The following is a 23,520-nucleotide window of genomic DNA, read 5'->3' on the forward strand; positions in this document are numbered from 1 at the left end:
CAATAAATGGTGCTGGGAAATCTGTACAGTGATATGTAGAAGATTGAAACTCGACCATTCTCTTACACTGTACACAAAGATAAACTCGAAATGGATAAAAGACCTCAACGTGAGACAGGAATCCATCAGAATCCTAGAGGAGAACATAGGCAGTAACCTCTTCGATATCAGTCACAGCAACTTCTTTCAAGATATGTCTCCAAAGGCAAAGGAAACAAAAGTGAAAATGAACTTTTGGGACTTCATCAAGATCAAAAGCTTCTGCACAGCAAAGGAAACAGTCAACAAAACAAAGAGGCAACCCACGGAATGGGAGAAGATATTCACAAATGACAGTACAGACAAAAGGTTGATATCCAGGATCTATAAAGAACTCCTCAAACTCAACACACACAAAACAGATAATCATATCAAAAAATGGGCAGAAGATATGAACAGACATTTCTCCAATGAAGACATACAAATGGCTATCAGACACACAAAAAAATGTTCATCATCACTAGCTATCAGGGAGATTCAAATTAAAACCATATTGAGATACCACCTCATGCCAATTAGAATGGCCAAAATTAGCAAGACAGGAAACATCATGTGTTGGAGAGGATGTGGAGAAAGGGGAACCCTTTTCTACTGTTGGTGGGAATGCAAGTTGGTGCAGCCACTTTGGAGAACAGTGTGGAGATTCCTCAAGAAATTAAAAATAGAGCTTCCCTATGACCCTGAAATTGCACTGCTGGGTATCTACCCCAAGGATAGAGATGTAGTGAAACGAAGAGCCATTTGTACCCCAATGTTTATAGCAGCAATGGCCACGGTCACCAAACTGTGGAAAGAACCAAGATGCCCTTCAATGGACAAATGGATAAGGAAGATGTGGTCCATATACACTATAGGGTATTATGCCTCCATCAGAAAGGATGAATACCCAACTTTTTTAGCAACATGGATGGGACTGGAAGAGATTATGCCAAATGAAATAAGTCAAGCAGAGGGAGTCAAGTATCATATGGTTTCACTTATTTGTGGAGCATACCAAAGAACATGGAGGACATGGGGAGATGGAGAAGAGAAGGGAGTTGAGGGAAATTGGAAAGGGAAATGAACCATGAGAGGCTATGGACTCTGAAAATCAATCTGAGGGTTTTGCTGGGGCGTGGGGTGGGAGGTTGGGGGAACCAGGTGGTGGGTTATAAGGAGGGCACGTATTGCATGGAGCACTGGGTGTTGTGCAAAAACAATGAATACTGTTACGATGAAAAAAATAAATAAATTTAAAAAAATAAATAAATAAAAATAAAAATAAATTACCTTAGGGTGCAACTGGGTTGCTCAGTCGGCTGAGCATGGTTGAGTGTCTGCCTTTGGTTCGGTCTTTTTTTTTTTTTTTTTTAAGATTTTATTTTATTTATTTAACAGAGAGAGATCACAAGTAGATAGAGAGGCAGGCAGAGAGAGAGAGAGAGGGAAGGAGGCTCCCTGCTGAGCAGAGAGCCCGATGTGGGACTCGATCCCAGGACCCCGAGATCATGACCTGAGCCGAAGGCAGCGGCTTAACCCACTGAGCCACCCAGGCGCCCCCAGTCTTAAAAACAGTATTAACTCTTCTCAAAAAGAAGAGTCTTAGAGTCCTGGGATCAAGTCCTGCATCAGGCTCTCAGCGGGGGATCTGCTTCTTCTTCTGCCTTTCTTTTGCTCTTTCTCTCTCAAATAAATAAATAAAATCTTAAAAAAAAATAAAGCAAGTAGGAAAAAAAACAGTCAAGGGTACCATAAAACAAAAAAATTTAAAGTATGACTCCATATATGTAAAACATGGAATAGGAGTAAAGAATCAATTCAAATCTGTGTGACCATCAATACAGACTGTTCTATGTAGAAGACAACATATGTAAACTTAATGGTAACCGTATATCTAAAACCTATAATACATATGCAAAAAATAAAGAGAAAGAATCCAAGTATATTATTAAGAACAGCTATCAAGCTATAATGGAAGAGAGCATGAGAAAACAGAATCAAAGAAGAACTGCAAAAACAAGAATAAAACTGTGAGAAAATAATAATAAGTACACACTATCAAAAACTACTTTGAATATAAAATGACTAAATGCTCCAAAGAAAAGACATAGGTGACTGGTTAGATATAAAAGCAAGACCTATCCATGTGCTGTCTACTCATTTCAGACCTAAAGATTCATGCAGACTGAACATGAAAGGGATGGAGAAATATTTATCATGCAAATAGAAGTGAGCTAAATGAGATTGTAGCAATACTTATATTGGACAAAGTAGACTTTAAAACTACGACTGTACCAAAAAACAAAGAAGGACATACATATCATAGAGAAAACACTCCAGCAAGAAGGTATAGCAATTGCACACAATTTGTATGCACCCAACAGGGGAGCACCCAGATATGCAAATCATCTGTTAACACACATGAAGGAAATAATCAAAAGGACTACAGTATTTATAGGGGACTTGAACACCTTATTGACATCAATAAATATATCATCCACAAGGAAACTGTGGTTTTGATGACACACTGGACCAGAGGGACTTAATGGATATATACAGAAGCCTGCCTCCAAAACAGCAGAATACACATTCTTTTTAAGTATCCATGGAACACTTCCCTGAATAGAACATGTTAGGTCACGAACAAGTTTCAACATATTAAAAAAAAATTGAAGTCACGCTACACGTCTTTTCTGACCACAACACCATGAAACTAGAAATCAACTACGAGACATCTAAAACAACACAAACACATGAAGGTTAAATAACAAGCTACAAAACAGTGGATGGGTCACAAGAAATCAAAGAGAAGATTAAAAAAATACATGGAGAGAAATGAGAATGAAAACACAACTGTCCAGAACCTTTGGGATGAACCAAAGCTGTTCTAAGAGGGAAGATTTAGCAATACAGGCCTATGTCAAGAACCAAAAAAAATCTCAAGTAAACAACATAAGCTTACACATAAGAGAGCTAAAAAAAGAACAATAAACAAGACCTAACACTAGTACAAGGAAGGAAATAATGAAGACTAGAATGGAAATAAAATATAAACAAAGAAACAAAAAACAATAGAAAAGATCAATGAAACAAGGCGAAAAATTTTTTAAAAAGATCAACAACATTAATAGATGTTTAGCGAGACTCATCAGAGGAAGAGAGAGATACAGAGAGGATTCCAATAATCAAAATCAGAAATGAAAGAAGAGAAATAACAGTAACACCACATAAACACAAAGGGACCGTAAGACAATATTTTTTTTTTAAAGATTTTATTTATTTGACAGACAGAGATCACAAGTAGACAGAGAGGCAGGCAGAGAGAGAGAGAGGAGAAAGCAGGCTCGCTGCTGAGCAGAGAGCCTGATGCAGGGCTCAATCCCAGGACCTGAGATTATGACCTGAGCCGAAAGCAGAAGCTTAACCCACTGAGCCACCCAGGCACCCGACTGTAAGACAATATTATGAGAAATTATTGACCAACAAATTAGACAACCTAGAAAAATTGGATAAATGCCTAGAAACATACAACCTCCCAAACCTGGTTCAGGAAGAAATAGAAAATATGAACAGACTGATACCAGCAATGAAATGGGATCAGTGATCAGAAAATTCCCTACAAAGTCCGGGACTGGATGGCTTCATTCATGAATTATACAGTTAAAGAAGAGTTAATACCTATTCTGAATCAATTCCAAAAATTAGAAGAGGAAGAAAAATATCTCAACTCATTCTAAGAGACTAGCATTACCTTGAGACCAAAAGTTTAAAAAGACACTATTTTGGGGGGCACCTGGGTGGCTCAGTGGGTTAAAGCCTCTGCCTTTGGCTTGGGCCCTGATCCCAGGATCTTGGGATGGAGCCCCGCATTGGGCTTTCTGCTCAGTGGGGGGGCCTGCTTCCCTTCCTCTCTCTGCCTGCCTCTCTGCCTACTTGTGATCTGTCAGATAAATAAAATCTTTAAAAAAAAGACACTTTTTTTTATAAGATTTTATTTATTTATTTGACAAACAGAGATCACAAGTAGGCAGAGAGGCAGGCAGAGAGAGAGGAGGAAGCACACTCCCTGCTGAGCACAGAGCTGGATCCGGGAGGAGGGGAGGGCCTCCATCCCAGGACCCTGAGATCATGACCTGAGCCAAAGGCAGAGGCTTAACCCATGGAGCCACCCAGGTGCCTCAAAAGACACTATTTTTTTTTTTTTTAAAGAAAACTACAGGGCAATATCTCTGATGACTATAGATTCAAAACCCTCAAAAATATTAACAAACCCAATCCAAAAGTGCATTGAGAAATAAATCACCACAATACAGGGCATTTGGTTGGTTCAGTCAGTTAAGCCTCCAACTCTTGATTGCAGCTCAGGTCATGATCTCAGGTCATGAGATTAAGCCCCACATCGGACTCTGCACTGAGTGTGGAATCTGCTTAAGATTATCTCCCTCTTCCTCTGCCCCTTTCCCCCAGCTTGCACTCACTCCCTCTCTCAAAAGAATAAAAATAAAAATAAATAAATTCTGCAATAAAGTGGGATTTATTCCGGAGATGCAGAAATAGTTCAATATTCACAGATTAATATGTTACATCACATGTACAAGAGAAAGGATAAAACCCTATGACCCTCTCCATAGATGTAGGAAAAACATTTGACAAACTACAACATCCATCATGATAAACAACAACAACAACAACAACAACAAAAATACACACACACAAAAAAAACCCAAACCAACTCTCAACAAAATAGGCTTAAAGGGAACATATCTCAACATAGTAAAGGACATCTATGAAAATTCCAGAGCTTTCCCTCTAAAATCAGAAAAAAAACAAGGATGCTTACTCACACCACTTTTAATCAACATAGTATTGGAAATCCTAGCCACAGCAATCCCACCAGAAATGTAAATAAAAGGCATCCAAATTGGTAAAGAAGAAATAAAACTTCCACAATGTGCAGACTATATGATACTATATATAACACCCCCCCCCAAGAATCCACCAAGGACCTACTAAAACTAATATGAATTCATTGAAGTCTCAGGATTCAAAATTAATATACAGAAATCTGCCCCATTTCTACCCACTAATAATAAAGTAGCAGGGAATTTAAAACTATTCCAATTACAAGTGCACCCAACAGTATAAAGTAACTAGAAATAGGAGGCAAAAGACCTATACTCTGAAAACTTAAGACACTAATGAAAGAAAATGGAAGGTGACACAAACTAATGGAAAAATATACCTCACTGTTCGGTTGGAAAAATTAATACAATTAAAACACCCATACTAGCCAAAGCAATCTACAGATTCAGAGGAAACCCTATCAAAATAGTAAAAAACAGTTCTAACAAGAAATCCTAAAATAGTACTAAAATCCAAAAATTGGAACAACAAAAGACCCAAAGTTTGCCAAAGCAAACTTGGGGGAAAAAATAAAGAAAGAAAGAAAGGAAGAAAGAAAAGAAAGAAAGGAAAGAAAGAAAGAAAATCACAATTGCAGATTTCAAGATATACTAGAAATGTTTAATCAAAACAATGTGGTATGGGCACAAAAGTAGACACAAGAGCAATGAAACAAAACAGAAAACCCAGGACAACGGAGAAACATGGCGGCCCCGACGTTTACTGCCAGGTTGTATTCCCTGCTGTTCCGCAGGACCTCCACCTTCGCTCTCACCATCGCCGTGGGCGCCTTATTCTTCGAGCGCGCTTTCGATCAAGGCGCGGACGCGATCTACGAACACATCAACCAGGGGAAGCTGTGGAAACACATCAAGCACAAGTATGAGAATAAGGAGTAGTTCCTCAGAGATCTCTCCCCACGCGGAAAGAACCAGGTCCACCCATCAGCTGTTTGCCCAGAACCAGGGCCTTAGCCTGAAGATGACGCTCAGATTACTCTTCATTGACCACCTGTAGCTGTTGGCAAGAAGCGGCTTCACCTGACAGACTCTTTAACTTCTGCTGTGTTTGAAGTCTGTTTAGTCAGAGTCATCAGCAAATAAATGGAAATTGTCCTCATGAAAAAAAAAAAAAAAAAAAAAAAAAACAGAAAACCCAGATGATGTATCCAAAGAGGGGTTAATATCCAAACATATAAGGAACAGATATAACACCAAAAATCATTAATTCATAAATTCAGCTAATTTAAAAATTAGCTGAAGACATGAACAGATATTTCCCCCAAAGAAGATATATAGATGGCCAACAGACACATGAAAAGATGCTCGACATCATAAATCATCAGGGAAATGCAAATCAAAATTACAATGAGATATTACCTCATACCTTTCAGAAGAGTTAAAATACAAAACAGAAGAAACAAGTTATACTGGTGAAGATGTGGAGAAAAGGACCCCAGGTACATTGCTGGCAGAAATGCAAACTGGTGTAGTGATTGTGAAAAACGGTATGGTTGTTTCCTCAAGTAATTAAACATAGAATTACTACATAAGGGGCTCCTGGGTGGCTCAGTGGGTGGGCCTCTGCCTTCAGCTGGAGTCGTTATCTCAGGGTCCTGGGATTGAGCCCCGCAACAGGCTCTCTGCTCAGTGGGGCACCTACTTCGGCCCCCCTCCCCCTGCCTGCCTCTCTGCCCACTTGTGATCTCTGTCAAATAAACAAAATGTTTAAAAAAATTACTATATAAGCCAATGACTCCACTAGTGTGTATTTACCCTAAGAAAATGAAAACACTAATTCAAAAAACACATACACCCCTAGTTTTATTGCATCATTATTTACATTAGCCAAGATGTAGAAGCAATCCAGGCATCCATCCAGAGAAGTTGTGGTTTATTATATGGAATGTTACTGAGCCATAAAAATGAAAGGAATTTTGCCATTTTTCAATCACATGGATGGACCTCGAGGGTTTTGTGCTAAGTGAATTAAGCCTCTCAGAGAAAAACAAATGCCATATGATTTCACTCATATTTAAATTTAAGAAACAAAACACAGAAATAAACAAAGAAAAAAGAGACCAAAAAAATCCAGACACATAAATATAAAGAACAACTTATGGTTGCCAGAGGGAAGGTGGGGGAGGGAGGAATGGGTGGAATGGGATGAAGAAAATACTTATCATGTAGAGCCCAGAGTAATGGTTAGAAGTACACCTGAGACTTACATAGCACTGTATGTTAACTCTACTGGAATTTTAAAAATCAAAAATTAAAAATAGATAGATGGTAAATAGATAAACAGATAAAGTGACAGATAAAATCTTGAAATAACTTCAGTTTTCTCAAAGCAACAATAAGTTTAGACTAATTTGTTTCAATTGCTTTGTATTTCTTTTATTGTGTTATGTTAGTCACTATACAATACATCATTAGTTTTTGGTGTAGTATTCTAAGATTCATTGTTTACATATAACAACCAGTGCTCCATGCAATCCATGCCTTCCTCAATACCCACCACCAGGCTCAACCATCCTTCCACCCTCCTCCCTTCTAAAACGCTCAGTTTGTTTCTCAGGGTCCACAGTCACTCATCGTTCATCTCCCCCTCCAATTCCCCCCTTTCACTTTTCCTTTCCTTCTCCTAATGTCCTCCATGTTATTCCTTATGTTCCACACATAAGTGAAAGTGTTAGGTCTTTTTGTTTTATTATACAGTTACATATCTTTGTAAAATATTTGCATGTTCCAATGTAAAATAAGTTGCATTGGGGCGCCTGGGTGGCTCAGCCATTTAAACATCTGCCTTCAGCTTAGGTCGTGATCTCAGGGTCCTGAGATCCAGCCCAGTATCTGGCTACCTGCTCAGAGGGGAGTCTTCTTCTCCCCCTTCCTCTGCCCCTCCCCACCCTGTGCACATGCAGGCTCTCTCTCCCTATCAAAAAAATAAATAAAATCTTTAAAAAATAATAAAATTAAGTTGCATTGAGTAAAATCTAGCCCTTACGCTGCCTCTCCACACAGTACATTTCACAGTACATATAATTGAATTTTATTACTGAAGTTATCTCATAGTTAACTGAAAAATATGTGCAAATATATTCTCATATTTTACACTGTCTTAGATTATCATGAACACATTATACACATAATTCTCCACCTCATTCTTTGCCTTAAACAATGAACAATACATCCTGGAGATGAGATTACAGTAATATATAGAGTATTACTCGTTCCATATAATTCTAGAGTCATTTATTTTGTGGTTGTAACATTTTTTATTGAAGAACATTTCAATTTTATGTTTTACCATTTCAAATAGTGCTGCAATTAATAACTTTAATCATATACATTTTGGAATTTTTCCCAGAGTTCTTGTTTTTCTCCCCACCCCCAGCTTTATTTATGTGAAACTGGAAATAAAATCATATATATTTAAAGTATACAATCTGACGATTTGATAGATATTTACGTATGGTGGAATGACTACTGCATTCAAGTCGATTCATACATCCATCCCCTCACATATTTGCCATCTGTGTGTGTGTGTGTGTGTGTGTATGTGTGTGTTGAACAGGCTTAGAATCTACTGTCTTAGCAAATTTCAAGTTCTGTTGTTGTATAGTGTTATTACACAGTTTGATTAACTATAGTCACCATAATATACATTCACCTTATAACTGAAAGATGTGCTCTTTAACGGCATTACACATTATCCCCACCTTCCAGCCATTAATCTACTCTCAATTTTATGGCCCAGATTCTTCAAAGTGAGATCACAGGGGCAAAGTGTAAATGTGTGTGCAATGTTCCTAGGGATGACCTAATATGCCACATTAGACTAGATCATTTTCTGGGAATACCAGCATTGTATGACAGCAACTGTTTTTCTACAGTTTCACCCACAGAATGTCAAACTATGCAATTTGCCCAATCTAATAGGAAATAAATGATACCTTAGTATACATGACATTTCTTGACATGAATTTGCATTCCCCTTATTAGATGAGAGGTTGGATATGTTCAAGTACCTTTTGCATTTTTTAAAAATTTCCACATAGGTCCATCACAATCCACTTTTCTCTTATTCCCTAAACTCTCAAGTTCAGACAGAAAATATACTGATAGCAGCCAAGGGGTGCCTAGACTTGCAATTTGCAAACCTTGGACAATTTGCAAACCATCTTATACATGTGTCCTTCTCACAGTGTACTCCAGATAAAGTTTTTCCTTAGCTAATGTTTCTCTTTCATTTCCTGTGACTCATGTTCAGCTCACCATCTTTTGTGTTTTTAACTAAAATAATAAACCTAGAAAGGACAAGGAGGTTCTCAGTCAACATTAATTGATCTACTAATGATCACAATTTATGGATTCACCACAGAATGTCAGGAGCACAAAAAACAGACTACGTATTCATTGACTTAAAAAATCATTTTTGAGGACCTACTGTGTGTACAGCCATTTTATTCCTACTATGGCAGTAGAAAGACCAGTGCTGAGTAAAAAGTAACCATCACACAAAGTGTTATACTCCCCACTAAACAGAATAATTCCAGATTCCTGTCCTTCATTTTCCCAAGAAGGATCATATGAAGGAAGGACTCTTTAGAGCTCATTGTTTTCACTGTCAAATTATAGTCACTAAGTTCATGGTTTGTTCAAGAGTAAATTATGGAACTCTCTGCGACAATCCATGGGAGCAGTGGTCAGTATTGCTTCAGGGGAGCCCTAAGTCAACTTTCCAGGCATCAGTGCCATGTCAGCACTGAGAATAATTCAGGAGCTGGCTGTTTCACTTTTCCGATCATCATTCTCAACATCCTGATGTAGACAGGTTTTCCCAGAGCCCACCGAATCCTTAAAAATCTCTTCTTTTTAAAGAAGAACTTTTGCATCACTCACCACAGTCTCAAGGAAATAATTTTGCATGTAGAAATTCTCCCTAAAGTAAATACCACGGGCAATAGGCCCTCCATTAACAGAGCAGAATTTTTCCACATAACTGAACAGTTTTTCCTCTAATGACTCATCAACCTTCTCAACTGATAACAAATGGGGAGACGTGAGGTTTGCCTTGAGTTTCTCCACTGACACATGCAAGTCCTTGGCTATGGTTTCCAGGGATGCATCATCCAGTCCAAAGTAAGATCTGTAGAGGGTTAAAGTCTCTTCCAGCTTTTTCACATCTTTATCACTGAAAAAGATCAGGAAAGGCATCAGGGCCGATGGTCCAGCCTTCAGGGCCTCCAACCATATCTTCTGTCTCAGAACATCCCTCTTCCAGTCAATATCGGCCTCGGTAACGTTCGGCAGGTATTGCATGAAGATGTGGCGCTTGTGGGCGGGGAGCCCCCTCAGCATGGCGGTCTCCAGGCTTTGGAGATCATAGCCAGACAACTCAAAGCTGGAAACTAAGAAGATCTGAGGATCACCCACGTTGGCCTCCTGCAGATGTGTCACACAGTCATCGCGGATCTGTTGCAGGATTTCATGCTTATCAAATGTGCTCGATTTACTAATTTCTAGGTTATGCAAATCACTGTCCACTTTACTTCGGACAAAACAGAAATTCTTCTTCATTTTTCTAATTTCTGTGGCCAGAAATACATCATTGTCCTTAAAGCGTGTAGCGGAGATGATAATAAAGAAATCATATTCGCCAAATTTCATTTTCTTTAGATATGTCTGTGGTGGAAAGGTAGTGGTCCCCACACCAGGAAGGTCCCAGAGTGTCACATTGGGAAACTTTGGGTGTTTGTATGGAGTTCTCACAAAGGTTGTCTCCACTACCCCAGTGGGGGCAGCCCCAACATCCTCATGATCCACCCTCCGCAGGGCATTGATAAAGCTTGACTTCCCTGTCCCAGACTCCCCAGTCACAGCAGTGTTTACTGGGACATCCTCCATGTCTCTCAATGCATCACTGATTACAGAAACTGCTCTCCGAAGGTCCCCGTTCACCAGGTATGATTGAATCGAGGTGATGGTTTCCTGAGAGAGGATTTTTCTTTCCATCTTGAATTCCTTAAAAAAATCCTCGAAGTTGGAGGACAAATCACCACCCTTTCTATGAGAGGGTGTGGAAGAAGACGCCTGACCCATGGCTGGAACCGAAGACACTACGGGGAGGAGAGAAGAAGGAAGGAAAAAGAGTTACCACAAAGAGGGGTGGCTTGAGATATACTATTATGGGTAGGGAGAACCTCAGTCCTGGCCATAATATTATAGTCAGGTGCCCTTCTCTTTCTGTCCAGGCATTGTGTGAACTTCTGACCTGGATATAACATTTGTCCTTGCTTAGTCTCTTCCCTTATCTTGGAAAGCCCTTCTTCTTTAAGAGACTTTTCATTCTTCCAGACCTATTTCAAAGCCTGACTCTTCTTTCCAAACTTTCCTGCCTACATTATTCTTTCCTTATCTTGCTTCAGTTTTCTTTATCTGTAATGTTATGAAAATAGTACTTCTTCTTGGAAACCTAAGGAGACAAAACCAGCATTTATGCCCACAACCCTTCCCACCTGTGGTGTGAGACCCTTTAGAAGATCCACTTCTTATCACCTCCAACTTCATGTCATAAATTTTGGTTCTCATAAGGAGCAGCTAAATAAAGATGAGTGGCTCCTTTCTTTCTCAGAAAAGATACTGTACATCTACATTCGGAGGTAGAAACTTTTAATGACTGCAAATGTCTTTTCTTTTATCTAGAAAGTATGTTGGCTCATGAAACAAAGTGTTAAAAGGACTCTTTTTATTTTCCCTAGAGCAGAAACAGCAGGGGGCATGGATTCCCATGTTTTAAAAAAATATGCTGGACTATCCACCTGGGACTTGCTATGAGCCACCCCAACTGTCCTGAGACTCCACCCATCACCTGCTTCATGCATGTGCATAAAAGGGGACAGATATCAAGTCAGGAAGATAATCCACTAGGGGACTGACTGATGTATAACGTGTCATTGGAACAAAAGATGGTGTTAGCAAAGACTGAAGCAGGAGCTGACTAGGATGTAAGGCAGCCATGATAAAGAGGTTCCTCTGTCACCTTCTCTGATGATCAAACAGCATGATCTGGAATCTTGAATCTATCTGATCCCTGGGGTCTTATACTTTGAGATGGTGCAACAGAAGAAATCACATACCCAGGATTAAAAAATAATGTGAAAGACTTGCATACTGCCCCCTAAAGAGTTTGAGACCAGTTTTTAGGCCAGGAAGCCTGTGCATTCTCAAGGGTGGGGGAGAATACACAGGAGGTTGAAGAAATCTGACTGAGACAGGTCCTAAGGAATGGCACAAATAAAGAGAAAGGGAACCAAATGACAGGATTAGAGGGTAAGCAGATATGGACAACAAAATTCTGTGTGCTGAGCCAATTTCAACCACACACACCCATGCCCTATTTTTAAGGTTCCATAATTTACCTGATGTTGCATGTGAAGTTCTGTTATTGATTCTTTTCTGCTGCAAAAGCCATGCAGGGGTAGCAGGTGCAGAATAGTCGATGGAATCCCTGGGAACTTGTATTCCATCCTCTGGCAGTGTGTCCTCTGCAGCTGGGATAGAAATGGAAGGAAATGTGAGAAATCCATGCCAACAAACCTTAGATGTGCACCTGTACATATATTTCTCATGTCATTCTCTTTACAACCCTACACAGACATTATAATCATTTCCACCATGAATTGAGCATCAAATAAATGATGAGGTTGGGGGACAGACAATGAGGATCCCACCATTAGCAAAGCTCAGAGCTAGGATTCAAGGTGAGGGCCCTCTGCCAAGGGCAGAGTTCTGTCTCAGGAAGGAAAGACAGAACACACATTATGGTGAGCAGAGGACTTAAAATGAAGTCAGTGTGAAACACACAAGATTTAATTTCCATGAAGAGATGTGTTAAAAAGAAAGCCACAGGGCCATAATGGATCTACTTAATTCAAAGCTCCAAGCTGGTAAACCAAGAAATAGTACCTAACAGCACGTTTGGTACCTAACCCCCAGGAATGTAATCTCTCAGCAGTCAGCATGGTCATATCCTGGTCAGCACTAAAACCTATACTGACAGATTCCCTCCTCCTCTTCTCTTAGAAGGACAACATTGCCTAGAGCAATGGATTCTCTGCTAATAATTTTTTTCTTATCTTCTTTACCTAAGAACCTTTTCATTTTTGCAGCTCAGTGGAGATCCTTTCTTTTTGCTAGCTGGGATACTACCCAATTCAAAACTTATTTAATAAAGCTAATGAAGTCTTTAGAATTTATTGTTTCAATTTTTTTAAACAAATTTGGTGGCAGTGTCTAGATCCAAAGCAAATTTCTGACTGTATTTGGAGACTACAAGAAACACAGGTGTGGAGTCCCATGAATCCTTTTGAGTTCACTGTCTTTTTCAACATTTCCAAGGACCATTGTAAGTCCATCTTGCTTTGAACTATGATCTCTTTTGCCTTAGAGCTCCTGACTGAGTTGACTTTAGGGTTAATGGATCAATCTATCACTGACAGAAGGCTCTGACAGAACTTCCATCCTTCACCCTTAGTTCAATCCAGAAGTCCACATTGGAATCCCTTCCCCAGTTCCAGCCCACAGTCTGTATTTACTGATCTTTGCTGGCTTAGTATGTTCCCCCATTTCCTGCCTGCAGTCTTCATTAAGGGAACCTGCTTTTATATATATATATATATATATATATATATATATATATATATATATATATATAATGAAATACTATTCAACCATAAAGAAAGAATGAAATCTTGCCATTTGCAAGGAAGTGGATGGAGACAGTAGTATAGCTATGTGACACATATGCTATATGTATCCTTCAAAGAAAAGTACTATATTATTTCAACCTCATGTAGAATTTAGGAAACAAAACAAATGATCATGGAGGAAAAAATAGAGAAGAAAATCAGGAAAAGGCTTTTAATTATAGAGAACAAATGGATGGTTATCAGAGGGGAAGCATGGATGGGGGTGGAATAAATAGGCAGTGGGGTTTATGGAGTGTACTTGTCATGAGGAGCATGGGTACCGTATGTAAGTGTTGAATTACTTACTTGTACACCTGAAACTAATATTATATAGTATGGTATCTAACTGGAATATAAGCACTTGGTGTTACGTACAACTAGTGAATCATTGAACACTACATCAAAAACCATGAAGTATTAGATGTTGGCTAACTGAAATTAATGGAAAAAAAGACACTTAACAAAGGAATAGATAATATAGACATACATACATACACACATACTTGGGGAAAAAGAACTATGGTTCTGGAAGCTATAAAAATTACAAGACTATTTTGTGTGTCCTGAATAACTTGACTTGGTTATGTGAGGTTGGGAGCCACAAAATAATGCCAAACAAAAATGTGAGTTGCCCCCTATTTTCTACTAGATATGGTTGGAGAGAAATGTGTGTTAAACTCCATTTGTAATCAGGGTCCTACCAAACTGCTGCCAGCTCTCAGGGAGATTTACAACTTAGAATTATATTTACCATTTTGGTCTCTCTGGTCACAGAGAAAGGCAACAAAGAGAGGAACACACAGGGGGATGCATAAGGAAGACACTGCCCCAAAGCCATTGGCTGATTTTTGTAAAGTTTTTAATTGGTGGGGCTCAAAGACTGGAGCTTAAGATTGGTGGCTTGGTTGGGATAGAGTTGGGAGGAAACTGAATTTCTCCTGTAAGGAGGGCAGGCAAATGACCCAGAAATAGAGTTAAAAGTGATCTGGGGGTGCCTGTGTGACTCAGTGGGTTGGGCCTCTGCCTTTGGCTCAGGTCATGATCTCAAGTTTCTGTGATTGAGCCTGGAGTCAGGCTCTCTGCTGGTGGGGAGCCTGCTTCCCCCTCTCTCTCTGTCTGCCTCTCTGCCTACTTGTGATCTCTCTTCTCTCGCTCTGTCAAATAAATAAATAAATAAATAAATAAAATCTTAAAAAAAAAAGGAAAACAGTGATCTGAAAGATGCCTAGGACACACAAATGGGAGAGACATCACTCTACTGAGAGTACTTCCCTGAGAACAGTAGCATGAAGAATCCTTTCTGAGGACAATGAGCTAGATGGAGCCATTTCCCTAGCCCTGGCCCCCAGCATAAACACAGAATCACTTGCATTAAACAACTGAGCATCAACACTGGCTGCCTAACCTACTTACATGGGTCCCACAAACCCATGTTCTACCAGAACGGCCCATCTTGGTGAAGTTTGCCTTGGCCCCAATACAGCACACCACTCCCCCAGAAGACAAACAGAAACCACCACACACACTGCATCTCTAGACCAGAGACTTTTACAAGTTCTCATTGAAGTAGCATCAGGTCTCATTTAGCAAATAGACCAGAGCACACCTAGTTAAAGCTCACCACACTCTGGAAAAGGTTCATCACTGCTCACTGTAGGAAAGGAGAGCCTCTGCAGATGACAGGCCTGGAAGGACAAAGTAGCCAAAACACAGTAGCTGAGTGTATGCAGCACACACCAGAGAATACCAAAAAGCACCAGGCCATAGACACTTCAAAAAGCCATTACTCTCAGGAGCAGAAACATAACAGGCTTTTCTAACACAGAGAAGAAGAACACAGCGACTTAGACAAAATACCAGGCAGAATAATTCATCCTACCTGAAATAACAAGAGGAGGTCACATCCAGAGATCTAATCAAAACATATAAGTAATATGCCTTATGGATAATTTAAAGCGACAATCACAAACATACTGGGCTTGAGAAAAGAGTGGAAGACTTCAGGGAAGCCCATACCAAAGAGATAAAGGAGTTAAAAAACAGAAATGAAAAATGCAATAATTGACATTCAAAACAGACTGGATGCAGTGAATACAAGGGTAGAAGAAAGATAGGAATGAATAAGGGATAAAGAGGATAAAACAAAATTATGGAGCATAAGGAATAACACAGAGGGCATTGGGAGATGGAGAGGAGAAGTGAGTTGGGGGAAATCAGAGGGGGAGATAAACTGTGAGACACTGATCTCTGAGAGAAAAACTGAGTGTTTGGAGGGGAGGGGTGAGCCTGGTAGTGGGTATTGTGGAGGGCACGTATTGCTTGGAACACTGGGTGTGGTGCATAAGAATGAATTTTGGAACACTGAAAAAAATAAAATAAAAAATTTTTAAAAAGAAGTGAAAATGGCAAAAGATTTTTAAGAGGAAGATTAAAAAATGAAGTTGAACAAAAATTAAAAAAAGAAATATGTAACACAAGAAGAGATTTAGGGAACTCAATAACTCCATCAAACATAGTAACATTTGTATTATAAGAGTCCCAGAAGAAGAAGAGAGAGAAAAGGGGACAGATAATTTATTTGAAGAAATCATAGCTTAAAACTTCCCAAATCTAGGAAAGGAAATAGACATCCAAATCCAGGAGGCACAGAGAACTCCCACCAAATTCAACAAAAACAGATCAACCCCATTTAATTGTAATTAAATTTGCAAAATATAGCAATAAGGAAAATATCTTAAAAGAAGCAAGAAAAATATTGTTAAAATGTCTATGCTACCCAATCAACCTACACATTCAGTGTAATTTCTATCTAAATGCCATTAACATTTTCCACAGAGCTGGAACAAACAATCCAAAATTTATATGGAAACAGAAGAGCCCAAGTAGCCAAATGAATGTTGAAAAAGAAAACCAAAGCTGAGGGCATCAAAATACAGCTTCAAGCTGTTTTACAAAGCTGTAATCATCAAAATAATATGGGACTGACACAAATACAGACACATAGATCAATGGAACAGAATAGAGAACTCAGAAATGGACCCTCAACTCAATAGTCAATTAATCTTCGACAAAGCAGGAAGGAATATCCAGTGAAAACAAGACAATGTCTTCAACAAATGGTGTTGGGAAAAATGGACAACCATATGATGAAGAATGAAACTAGACATGTTCTCACATTATACACAAAAATAAACTAAAAACAAATGAAAGACCTAAATGTGAGACAGGAATCCATAATAATCCTAGAGAAAAACACAGGCAAAAACCTCTTTGATGGAGAACAGTGTGGAGATTCCTCAAGTAATTAAAAATAGAGCTTCCCTATGACCCTGCAATTGCACTACTTGGTATTTACCCCAAAGATACAGATGTAGTGAAAAGAAGGGCCATCTGTACCCCAATGCTCATAGCATTAATGGCCACAATCGCCAACCTATGGAAAGAGCCAAGATGCCCTTCAACAGATGAATGGATAAAGAAGATATGGTCCATATACACAAAGGAATATTATGCTCCCATCAGAAAGGATGATTACCCAACTTTTCTATCAACATGGATGGGACTGCAGGATGTTATGCTGAGTGAAATCTGTCAAACAGAGAGTGAATTAGCATATGGTTTACTTACTTGGGGAGCATAAGGAATAACATGAAGGACATTAGGAGAAGGAAATGAAAAGTAAATTGGGGGAAATCGGAGGGGGAGATGAACCATGAGAGACTGTGGACTCCAAGAAACAAACTGAGGGTTTTAGAGGGGAAGGATGGAGGGTTGGGTGAGCCTGGTGGTAGGTATTAAGGAAGCACATATTGCATGGAGTACAGGATGAGGTGCATATACAATGAATCTTGGAACACTGAAAAAATTTAATTTAAAAAAAAGATAGTTGGTGATGAAGTTCTAGAACCTAGGTGAGCTGAGGAGCCGATGACCAAGAAAGAATTTCTTGAGACATCTTTGGTGCAAAATGGTGGTTTATTAAAGCAAGGGGACAGGACCCGTGGGCAGAAAGAGCTTCTGCTCCAGGTTGTGAGGGATGGCAGGTTATGTACCCTGGGGTAGGGGGAAGGTGAAGGGAAGGGAGGTTTCAAAGGTGTTTTCATATGCTAAAGAGGGCCTACAAGGTGCAGGGAGTATCCCAGAGTATCCCAGAGGTTGGGGATACCCGGAGGTCTTCCAGCTTGATCAATGTTGTCTTTTGGCAAGCCATTAATATCAAGATAGTTGGGAGATTCCTGGTGGGATGTCACAATCCTGCTATCAAGCATCTTTGTTAGTGAGATTTAGGTTCAGAAGAGATTTAACTTTATTTACATTTCCTTCTACTCATCCTCCTTCAGTTTTGTGTATGGAGGGGAGGGCAGCCCTAGGGCTTGCCTCTGGAAATTATCAATAGCACAAGGTAACTTCTTTGTTTGTAGATCTCTAGGACATTTGTAAACCAAGGGGAACTATTTGTTTCTTGTTTATGGTGGTCAGGGTACCTGAGGAATGCTACACATATTACCGAGGGGGGTGAGTGGAGAGGGGGTGCAAGGGGCCAGCTTTTGCTTTGTCCTCAGCCAGCCTCCTGCTCCCTCATCATTCCCCCTGAAATTAAATTTTTAAAAAAGATAGTTGGGAGATTCCTGGAAGAATATCACACGTGTCCTACCCAGGAGTTGGGGGGGAGGGGGGGTTGCAGGGTGTCAGCTTCTGCTTTGTCCTCAGCTTGCCTTCCATTTCCTCATCACACAGGGACAGGACCCATGGGAGAAAGAGCTGCTGCACTGGCATTGTAAGGGGTGACTGGTTATATACTACAGGATTGGGGGAGGCAAGGAAAAAGGGAGGTTTTGAGAAAGAGCTTTCATATGTTAAAGAAGGTTCACAGGATACCAGAAGTCTTGCTCTTGTCAAGTTAAGGTTGTTTTCCATCTAGAAAGGCATTAACATGAATATAGTTGGGAACTTCCTGGAGGAATATTACGCTCTGCCCACTTCAAGTATCTGCAATGGGCTGCAGGTTATAAGGACATTTAATTGTATTTACCTTTCCTCTTGGAAGCTAGGCCCTTGATAGAAATGCTTTGTTCTTATGGATTAGTAAGACATTTTTAACCTGACTCAGGTCTTGCAGGATTGTGATTTCTAAAAGTTAACTATTTTTTTTTCCTTTTCTTAGCTTTAGGGCAGCCAGGAATACATGAGGTATGTCACATATATGCCGGGGGTGGCCGGGGGGGGGGGCATTATGGGGTGTCAGCTTCTGCTTTGTCCTCAGCTTGCTTTCTGTTCCCTCATCATCATCATCAGTGAATAATAACAGTCACACTTTTGGTTTTGGGAATGCTTATCCTTCTTTTAATTCTTTACCACATGTTAGGAGCTAAAAGGCAATTAAAAATGGGGACATGGTAGTGATACACTTTTTACATTTCTCACTTAAAAGAGAATTAGTTGAGTTTCATAATTTATTGGTTTGTCTATGTTTACATTAGCTAGTTACCTTTCATGAATTTAAAATCTCCTTTGTATCTATAATACACTGTAGGGTTTTGTTTTATCATAAATGCATGTTAAATATATATGAATGTAGATTTCTCATTTACTAAAATGTTATGTGCCTTTTGTCTTCTAGATATTAGTATAGATAACTATGTAAAGAGATTTCTTAAAGATGAGCTATCTTAGCATTTCTGGGAAAATTTATCTTGCTTATAATATTTTACCCTTTTTTAGACCTTGGTGCATATAGTCTACCTTATTTATATGTATATTTACATCTATTATTGAGATGAAATTAATAGAACATAAAATTCACCATCTTATTTTGTGTCATTCAATGGAACTAACATTTGCAATGTTGTGCAATCACAAATCCTATTAAGCTTCAGAACATTTCATCACCCCCAAAGAAAACCACAGAATCCCCAATCACTCCTCTGTCCCTCTCTCCATTCCCTGGCAACAAATGTCTGCTTTCTGTCTACAGATTAATGCATTTGGGGATATTTCCTATATAGAGTCAGATGATCTGTGATTTTTGAGTCTAGACTTTTTCCCTTTGCTGGACTCTCTCAAGTGTGCAGTCATGCAAGTGTGGTCATGTTAGGAGTTGTCTAGAAAAAGGCTGGTGTCCCATATGGGTCAAATTTTGCTTAGGATGCAATAGGCTCACATAAAATTCTGGAAATTGGCTGAAAACTTCTTCCATGTGCCTTGTGTAAGGGCCTATTTAGCCAGAGTGATTCCATCTGGTTAAACAATGACTTTGTTGTTTATACAGTAAAACTTAAACTGTCCCTGCCCCCCTTCCCCCCAGGGGACTTACTTAAAAACAAGTCCCAAAAACTAGTCCCAGTAACAAAGCCCAAATACAAGGGTGGGTCAGACCAGGTGGAGGTATCCAATCAGTTGGGGTGCATACTGTCTCCCTAGCTACCAAGGAGTGTGGGCCCTGCCCTTTGGGTGCCTTTTGGGCACCAATTCTGACCAATGTGATAGGCTAGTTCAAATATCTACTATAGGGCAAATTATAATTCAGTTGGTCACTTATGTGTGACCTAGCATGACTGTGCAGCTTTCTCTGTGTGTTACAATCTCATTGGCCACCTGTGCGTGGCCAAGCCCAACCACATGGCCTTTGCCCTTAAAGGCTAGTCTGTAAGGCAGAGAGAGGTTGCCTCTTTGCAAGAGGCAGCCCCGAATGGTCAGTTTGATTCTTGATGCTTGGTGCAAAACAAAGCTTTGCTTGACCTTCACTTTGTATCAGTCTCACTCCTTTAATCATGGACCTTTCATCTTGCTCATCCTCTAATAGGTGAGGGTGTTTCATGTACTGGTATGGTGGGTTCACAGCAAAGCAAAAGGCAAGGCTTGACCCAAGGCTTTGATCAGGAGGCTGTTCATGTCATACTTGCTCCACACTGACTTGCCAAAGCATGTCAAAGGCCAACGTATATTCAATGTATGGACAAAAGGGCCATCTCTCGAGTGGAGCTACAAAGTGCCTTTATAATGTATACAAGGAAGGGAAGAATTTATGGGCATTTTTATAGTCCAGCACTTCTGGGATCAAGAGCCATTGAGATGTGAGCAACTGGAGACAGAGAGTAGAGAAAATTACATAGAGGAGTATTGCCCCTCTAGAAAGCAATGACTCAAGAAATGTGGAAGAAAGACAGTATATTTGCATGTTTATGGAGAAATTTTTTATAATGCATGAGGGAAAGGATAACAGAAGAGAGGGTCTTGAGCAAGAAGGAGAGTTCCAGACTTATTGCATGGTGGATGGATTAGTTATGATTAGAAACATAGACAATTTATTCATAATACCCAGGGAGAAGGGCACATTTCTGAGCAAGGATATTAAAAGGGATTGATGTAGTGGTGGGATCTTGTGAACTAGTCTTTTTATTGCTTAGTTTTCTAAGTGAAATATGGAGTTCATTGATGGGTGAATAAAGAAAATGAAGTGATTTTACATATATAAAATATAATAGTATATATATTTCAGGCATAATGCACATGAAACACCCTCACTTATTAGAGGATGAGCAAGATGAAAGGCATAATGCCTGAAATATATATACATATTATATTTTATATATGTAAAATATGTGTATGTATACACATATATATAATGATGAAACTTGGTGTAACACTATGTAAAATAAGTCAGACAGTGAAAAACAGGTATGTATGATTTCATATATATGTTCAATCAGAAAAAAAAAAATAAACTGAACCCATAGATAAAAAGAATAGATTGGTGTTTGCCTAAGTTGGGGTCAGGGGTTTGGAGAAATAGGTGACATGGTCAAAGGGTAAATTTTCCTGTTATAAAAGAAATAAATTATGGAGCTCTAGTATGTAAACTGGTGACTATAATTAATAATACTGTACTATATATTTGAAAGTTGCTAAAAGAAAAGAACTTAAATGTCATGACAAGAAGGAAAATTTGTAACTATGTGTGGTGGTGGATGCTAACTAGACCTATTGTAATCATTTTGCAAAATATACAAATATCAAATTTCATATTGTACATCTGACACAATATTACACATCAATTATATGTCAATAAAAATATGCAGCGTGGCATCAATATAACACTGACAGAGTATATGTTGATGGTTTGAGACTAGAGAAAATGTTATGAAGTAGTCATCAAGAGAAGTGGGAAAGTGAACACAATGTAAATGGTTTAGAAAATTACTATTATTTCTAGACTGAGGTAGAACTCACTGGACTTACTATTGAGGAATTTGATATAAATTCATATACACTTTTTTATGTTTTTCTCCAGCTTTGTTTATCTGACCAGGATGCCATGGATGAAGCAAAATAGTAGATTTAACATGGGTTGTCTTTATGTGATGAGGAGTATGAATTAGGAAAAAAGTGATGTAATCACATATTTTTGCAGGTGTGATGATGCTGGATTGTGGAAGTTTAGGCAAGGAGGAAAAGCTCTGAAAACGTTATGGAGAGTACAAATTTTCACATCCTGATGATGACAAAGTAATATTAAAGTTAGAGGCTAGGTAGAATAAGCTGGAAATAAGTGGTAATAGAACGTGAGATGCTTGAAAACGACATTGATAATGACAACAGCTAATGCGTAAGCAGGAGAGAGTGGATGAGGTTGGGAGTGGGATAGGAGTGCTGGAAGAGAGTTCACAAATGTAAGAGGCTGAGGTTATTGTGCTAATCCATTGGCATGGATCTACAAGCACTAATACATAGCATGAGTTGAGTTAGGGAATGTGGTAGTTATGCCCCAATAATGGGTCCGTGATTAAAGGAGCGAGACTGATATAAAGCGAAGGTCAAGCAAAGCTTTATTTCATGCCAAGCATCAAGAATCTAACCGAACATTCGGGGATGCACCTCTTACAAGAGAGGACGACCCTGCTCTCCTTTACGGACTGGCTTTTATTTATTTTTTTTTTGGCTTTATTTACTTTTTCAGCATTCAGTATTCATTGTTTTTGCAAAACACCCAGTGCTCCATGCAATACGTGCCCTCCCTATTACCCACCACCTGGTTCCCCCAACCTCCCACCCCTGCCCCTTCAAAACCCTCAGGTTGTTTTTCAGAATCCATAGTCTCTTATGGTTTGCCTCCCCTTCCAATTTTTTTTTAATAAACATATAATGTATTTTTATTCCCAGGGGTACAGGTCTGTGAATCGCCAGGTTTACACACTTCACAGCACTCACCATAGCACATACCCTCCCCAATGTCCATAACTCCACTCCCCCTCTCCCAAACCCACCTCCCCCCAGCAACCCCCAGCTTGTTTTGTGAGATTAAGAGTCATTTATGCTTTGTCTCCCTCCCAATCCCATCTTGTTTCATTTATTCTTCTCCTATCTCCCTAACCCTCCATGTTGCATCTCCATGTCCTCATATCAGGGAGATCATATGATAGTTGTCTTTTTCCGATTGACTTATTTCACTAAGCATGATACCCTCTAGTTCCATCCACGTCATCGCAAATGGCCAGATTTCATTTCTCTTGATGGCTGCATAGTATTCCATTGTGTATATATACCACCTCTTCTTTATCCATTCATCTGTTGATGGATATCTACGTTCTTTCCATAGTTTGGCTATTGTAGACATTGCTGCTATAAACATTCGGGGACATCTGCACCTTCGGATCACTGCGTTTGTATCTTTAGGGTAAATACCCAGTAGTGCAATTGCTGGGTCATAGGGTAGTTCTATTTTCAACATTTTGAAGAACCTCCATGCTGTTTTCCAGAGTGGTTGCACCAGCTTGCATTCCCACCAACAGTGGAGGAGGGTTCCCCTTTCTCCGCATCCTCGCCAGCATCTGTCATTTCCTGACTTGTTA

The 23,520-nt window shown here is 39.4% G+C and overlaps 2 protein-coding genes across 2 annotated transcripts in view; one reads left to right on the top strand and one right to left on the bottom strand.

Moving 5' to 3' along the window:
• Positions 1-5,613: 5,613 nt before the first annotated feature.
• Positions 5,614-6,039, top strand: LOC123938895 (cytochrome b-c1 complex subunit 9). The gene has a single exon (XM_046000673.1). The coding sequence runs from the start codon at positions 5,625-5,627 to the stop codon at positions 5,817-5,819; it is 195 nt and encodes a 64-aa protein (XP_045856629.1). The 5' UTR covers positions 5,614-5,624; the 3' UTR covers positions 5,820-6,039.
• Positions 6,040-9,785: 3,746 nt separating this feature from the next.
• The window catches only part of LOC123937944 (T-cell-specific guanine nucleotide triphosphate-binding protein 2-like), a 49,109-nt gene continuing 35,374 nt past the window's right edge, over positions 9,786-23,520 (bottom strand). The window contains exons 3-4 of the mRNA XM_045998821.1: positions 12,344-12,475; positions 9,786-11,041 (exon numbers count right to left, since the gene is read on the bottom strand). Of these exons, the coding sequence (XP_045854777.1) occupies positions 9,798-11,024 (1,227 nt within the window). The 5' untranslated portion in view covers positions 11,025-11,041; positions 12,344-12,475 and the 3' untranslated portion in view covers positions 9,786-9,797. The remainder of the gene's footprint in view (positions 11,042-12,343; positions 12,476-23,520) is intronic.

Source organism: Meles meles, chromosome 3 (genome assembly GCF_922984935.1).
Source record: "Meles meles chromosome 3, mMelMel3.1 paternal haplotype, whole genome shotgun sequence".
Classification (NCBI taxonomy): Eukaryota; Metazoa; Chordata; class Mammalia; order Carnivora; family Mustelidae; genus Meles; species Meles meles.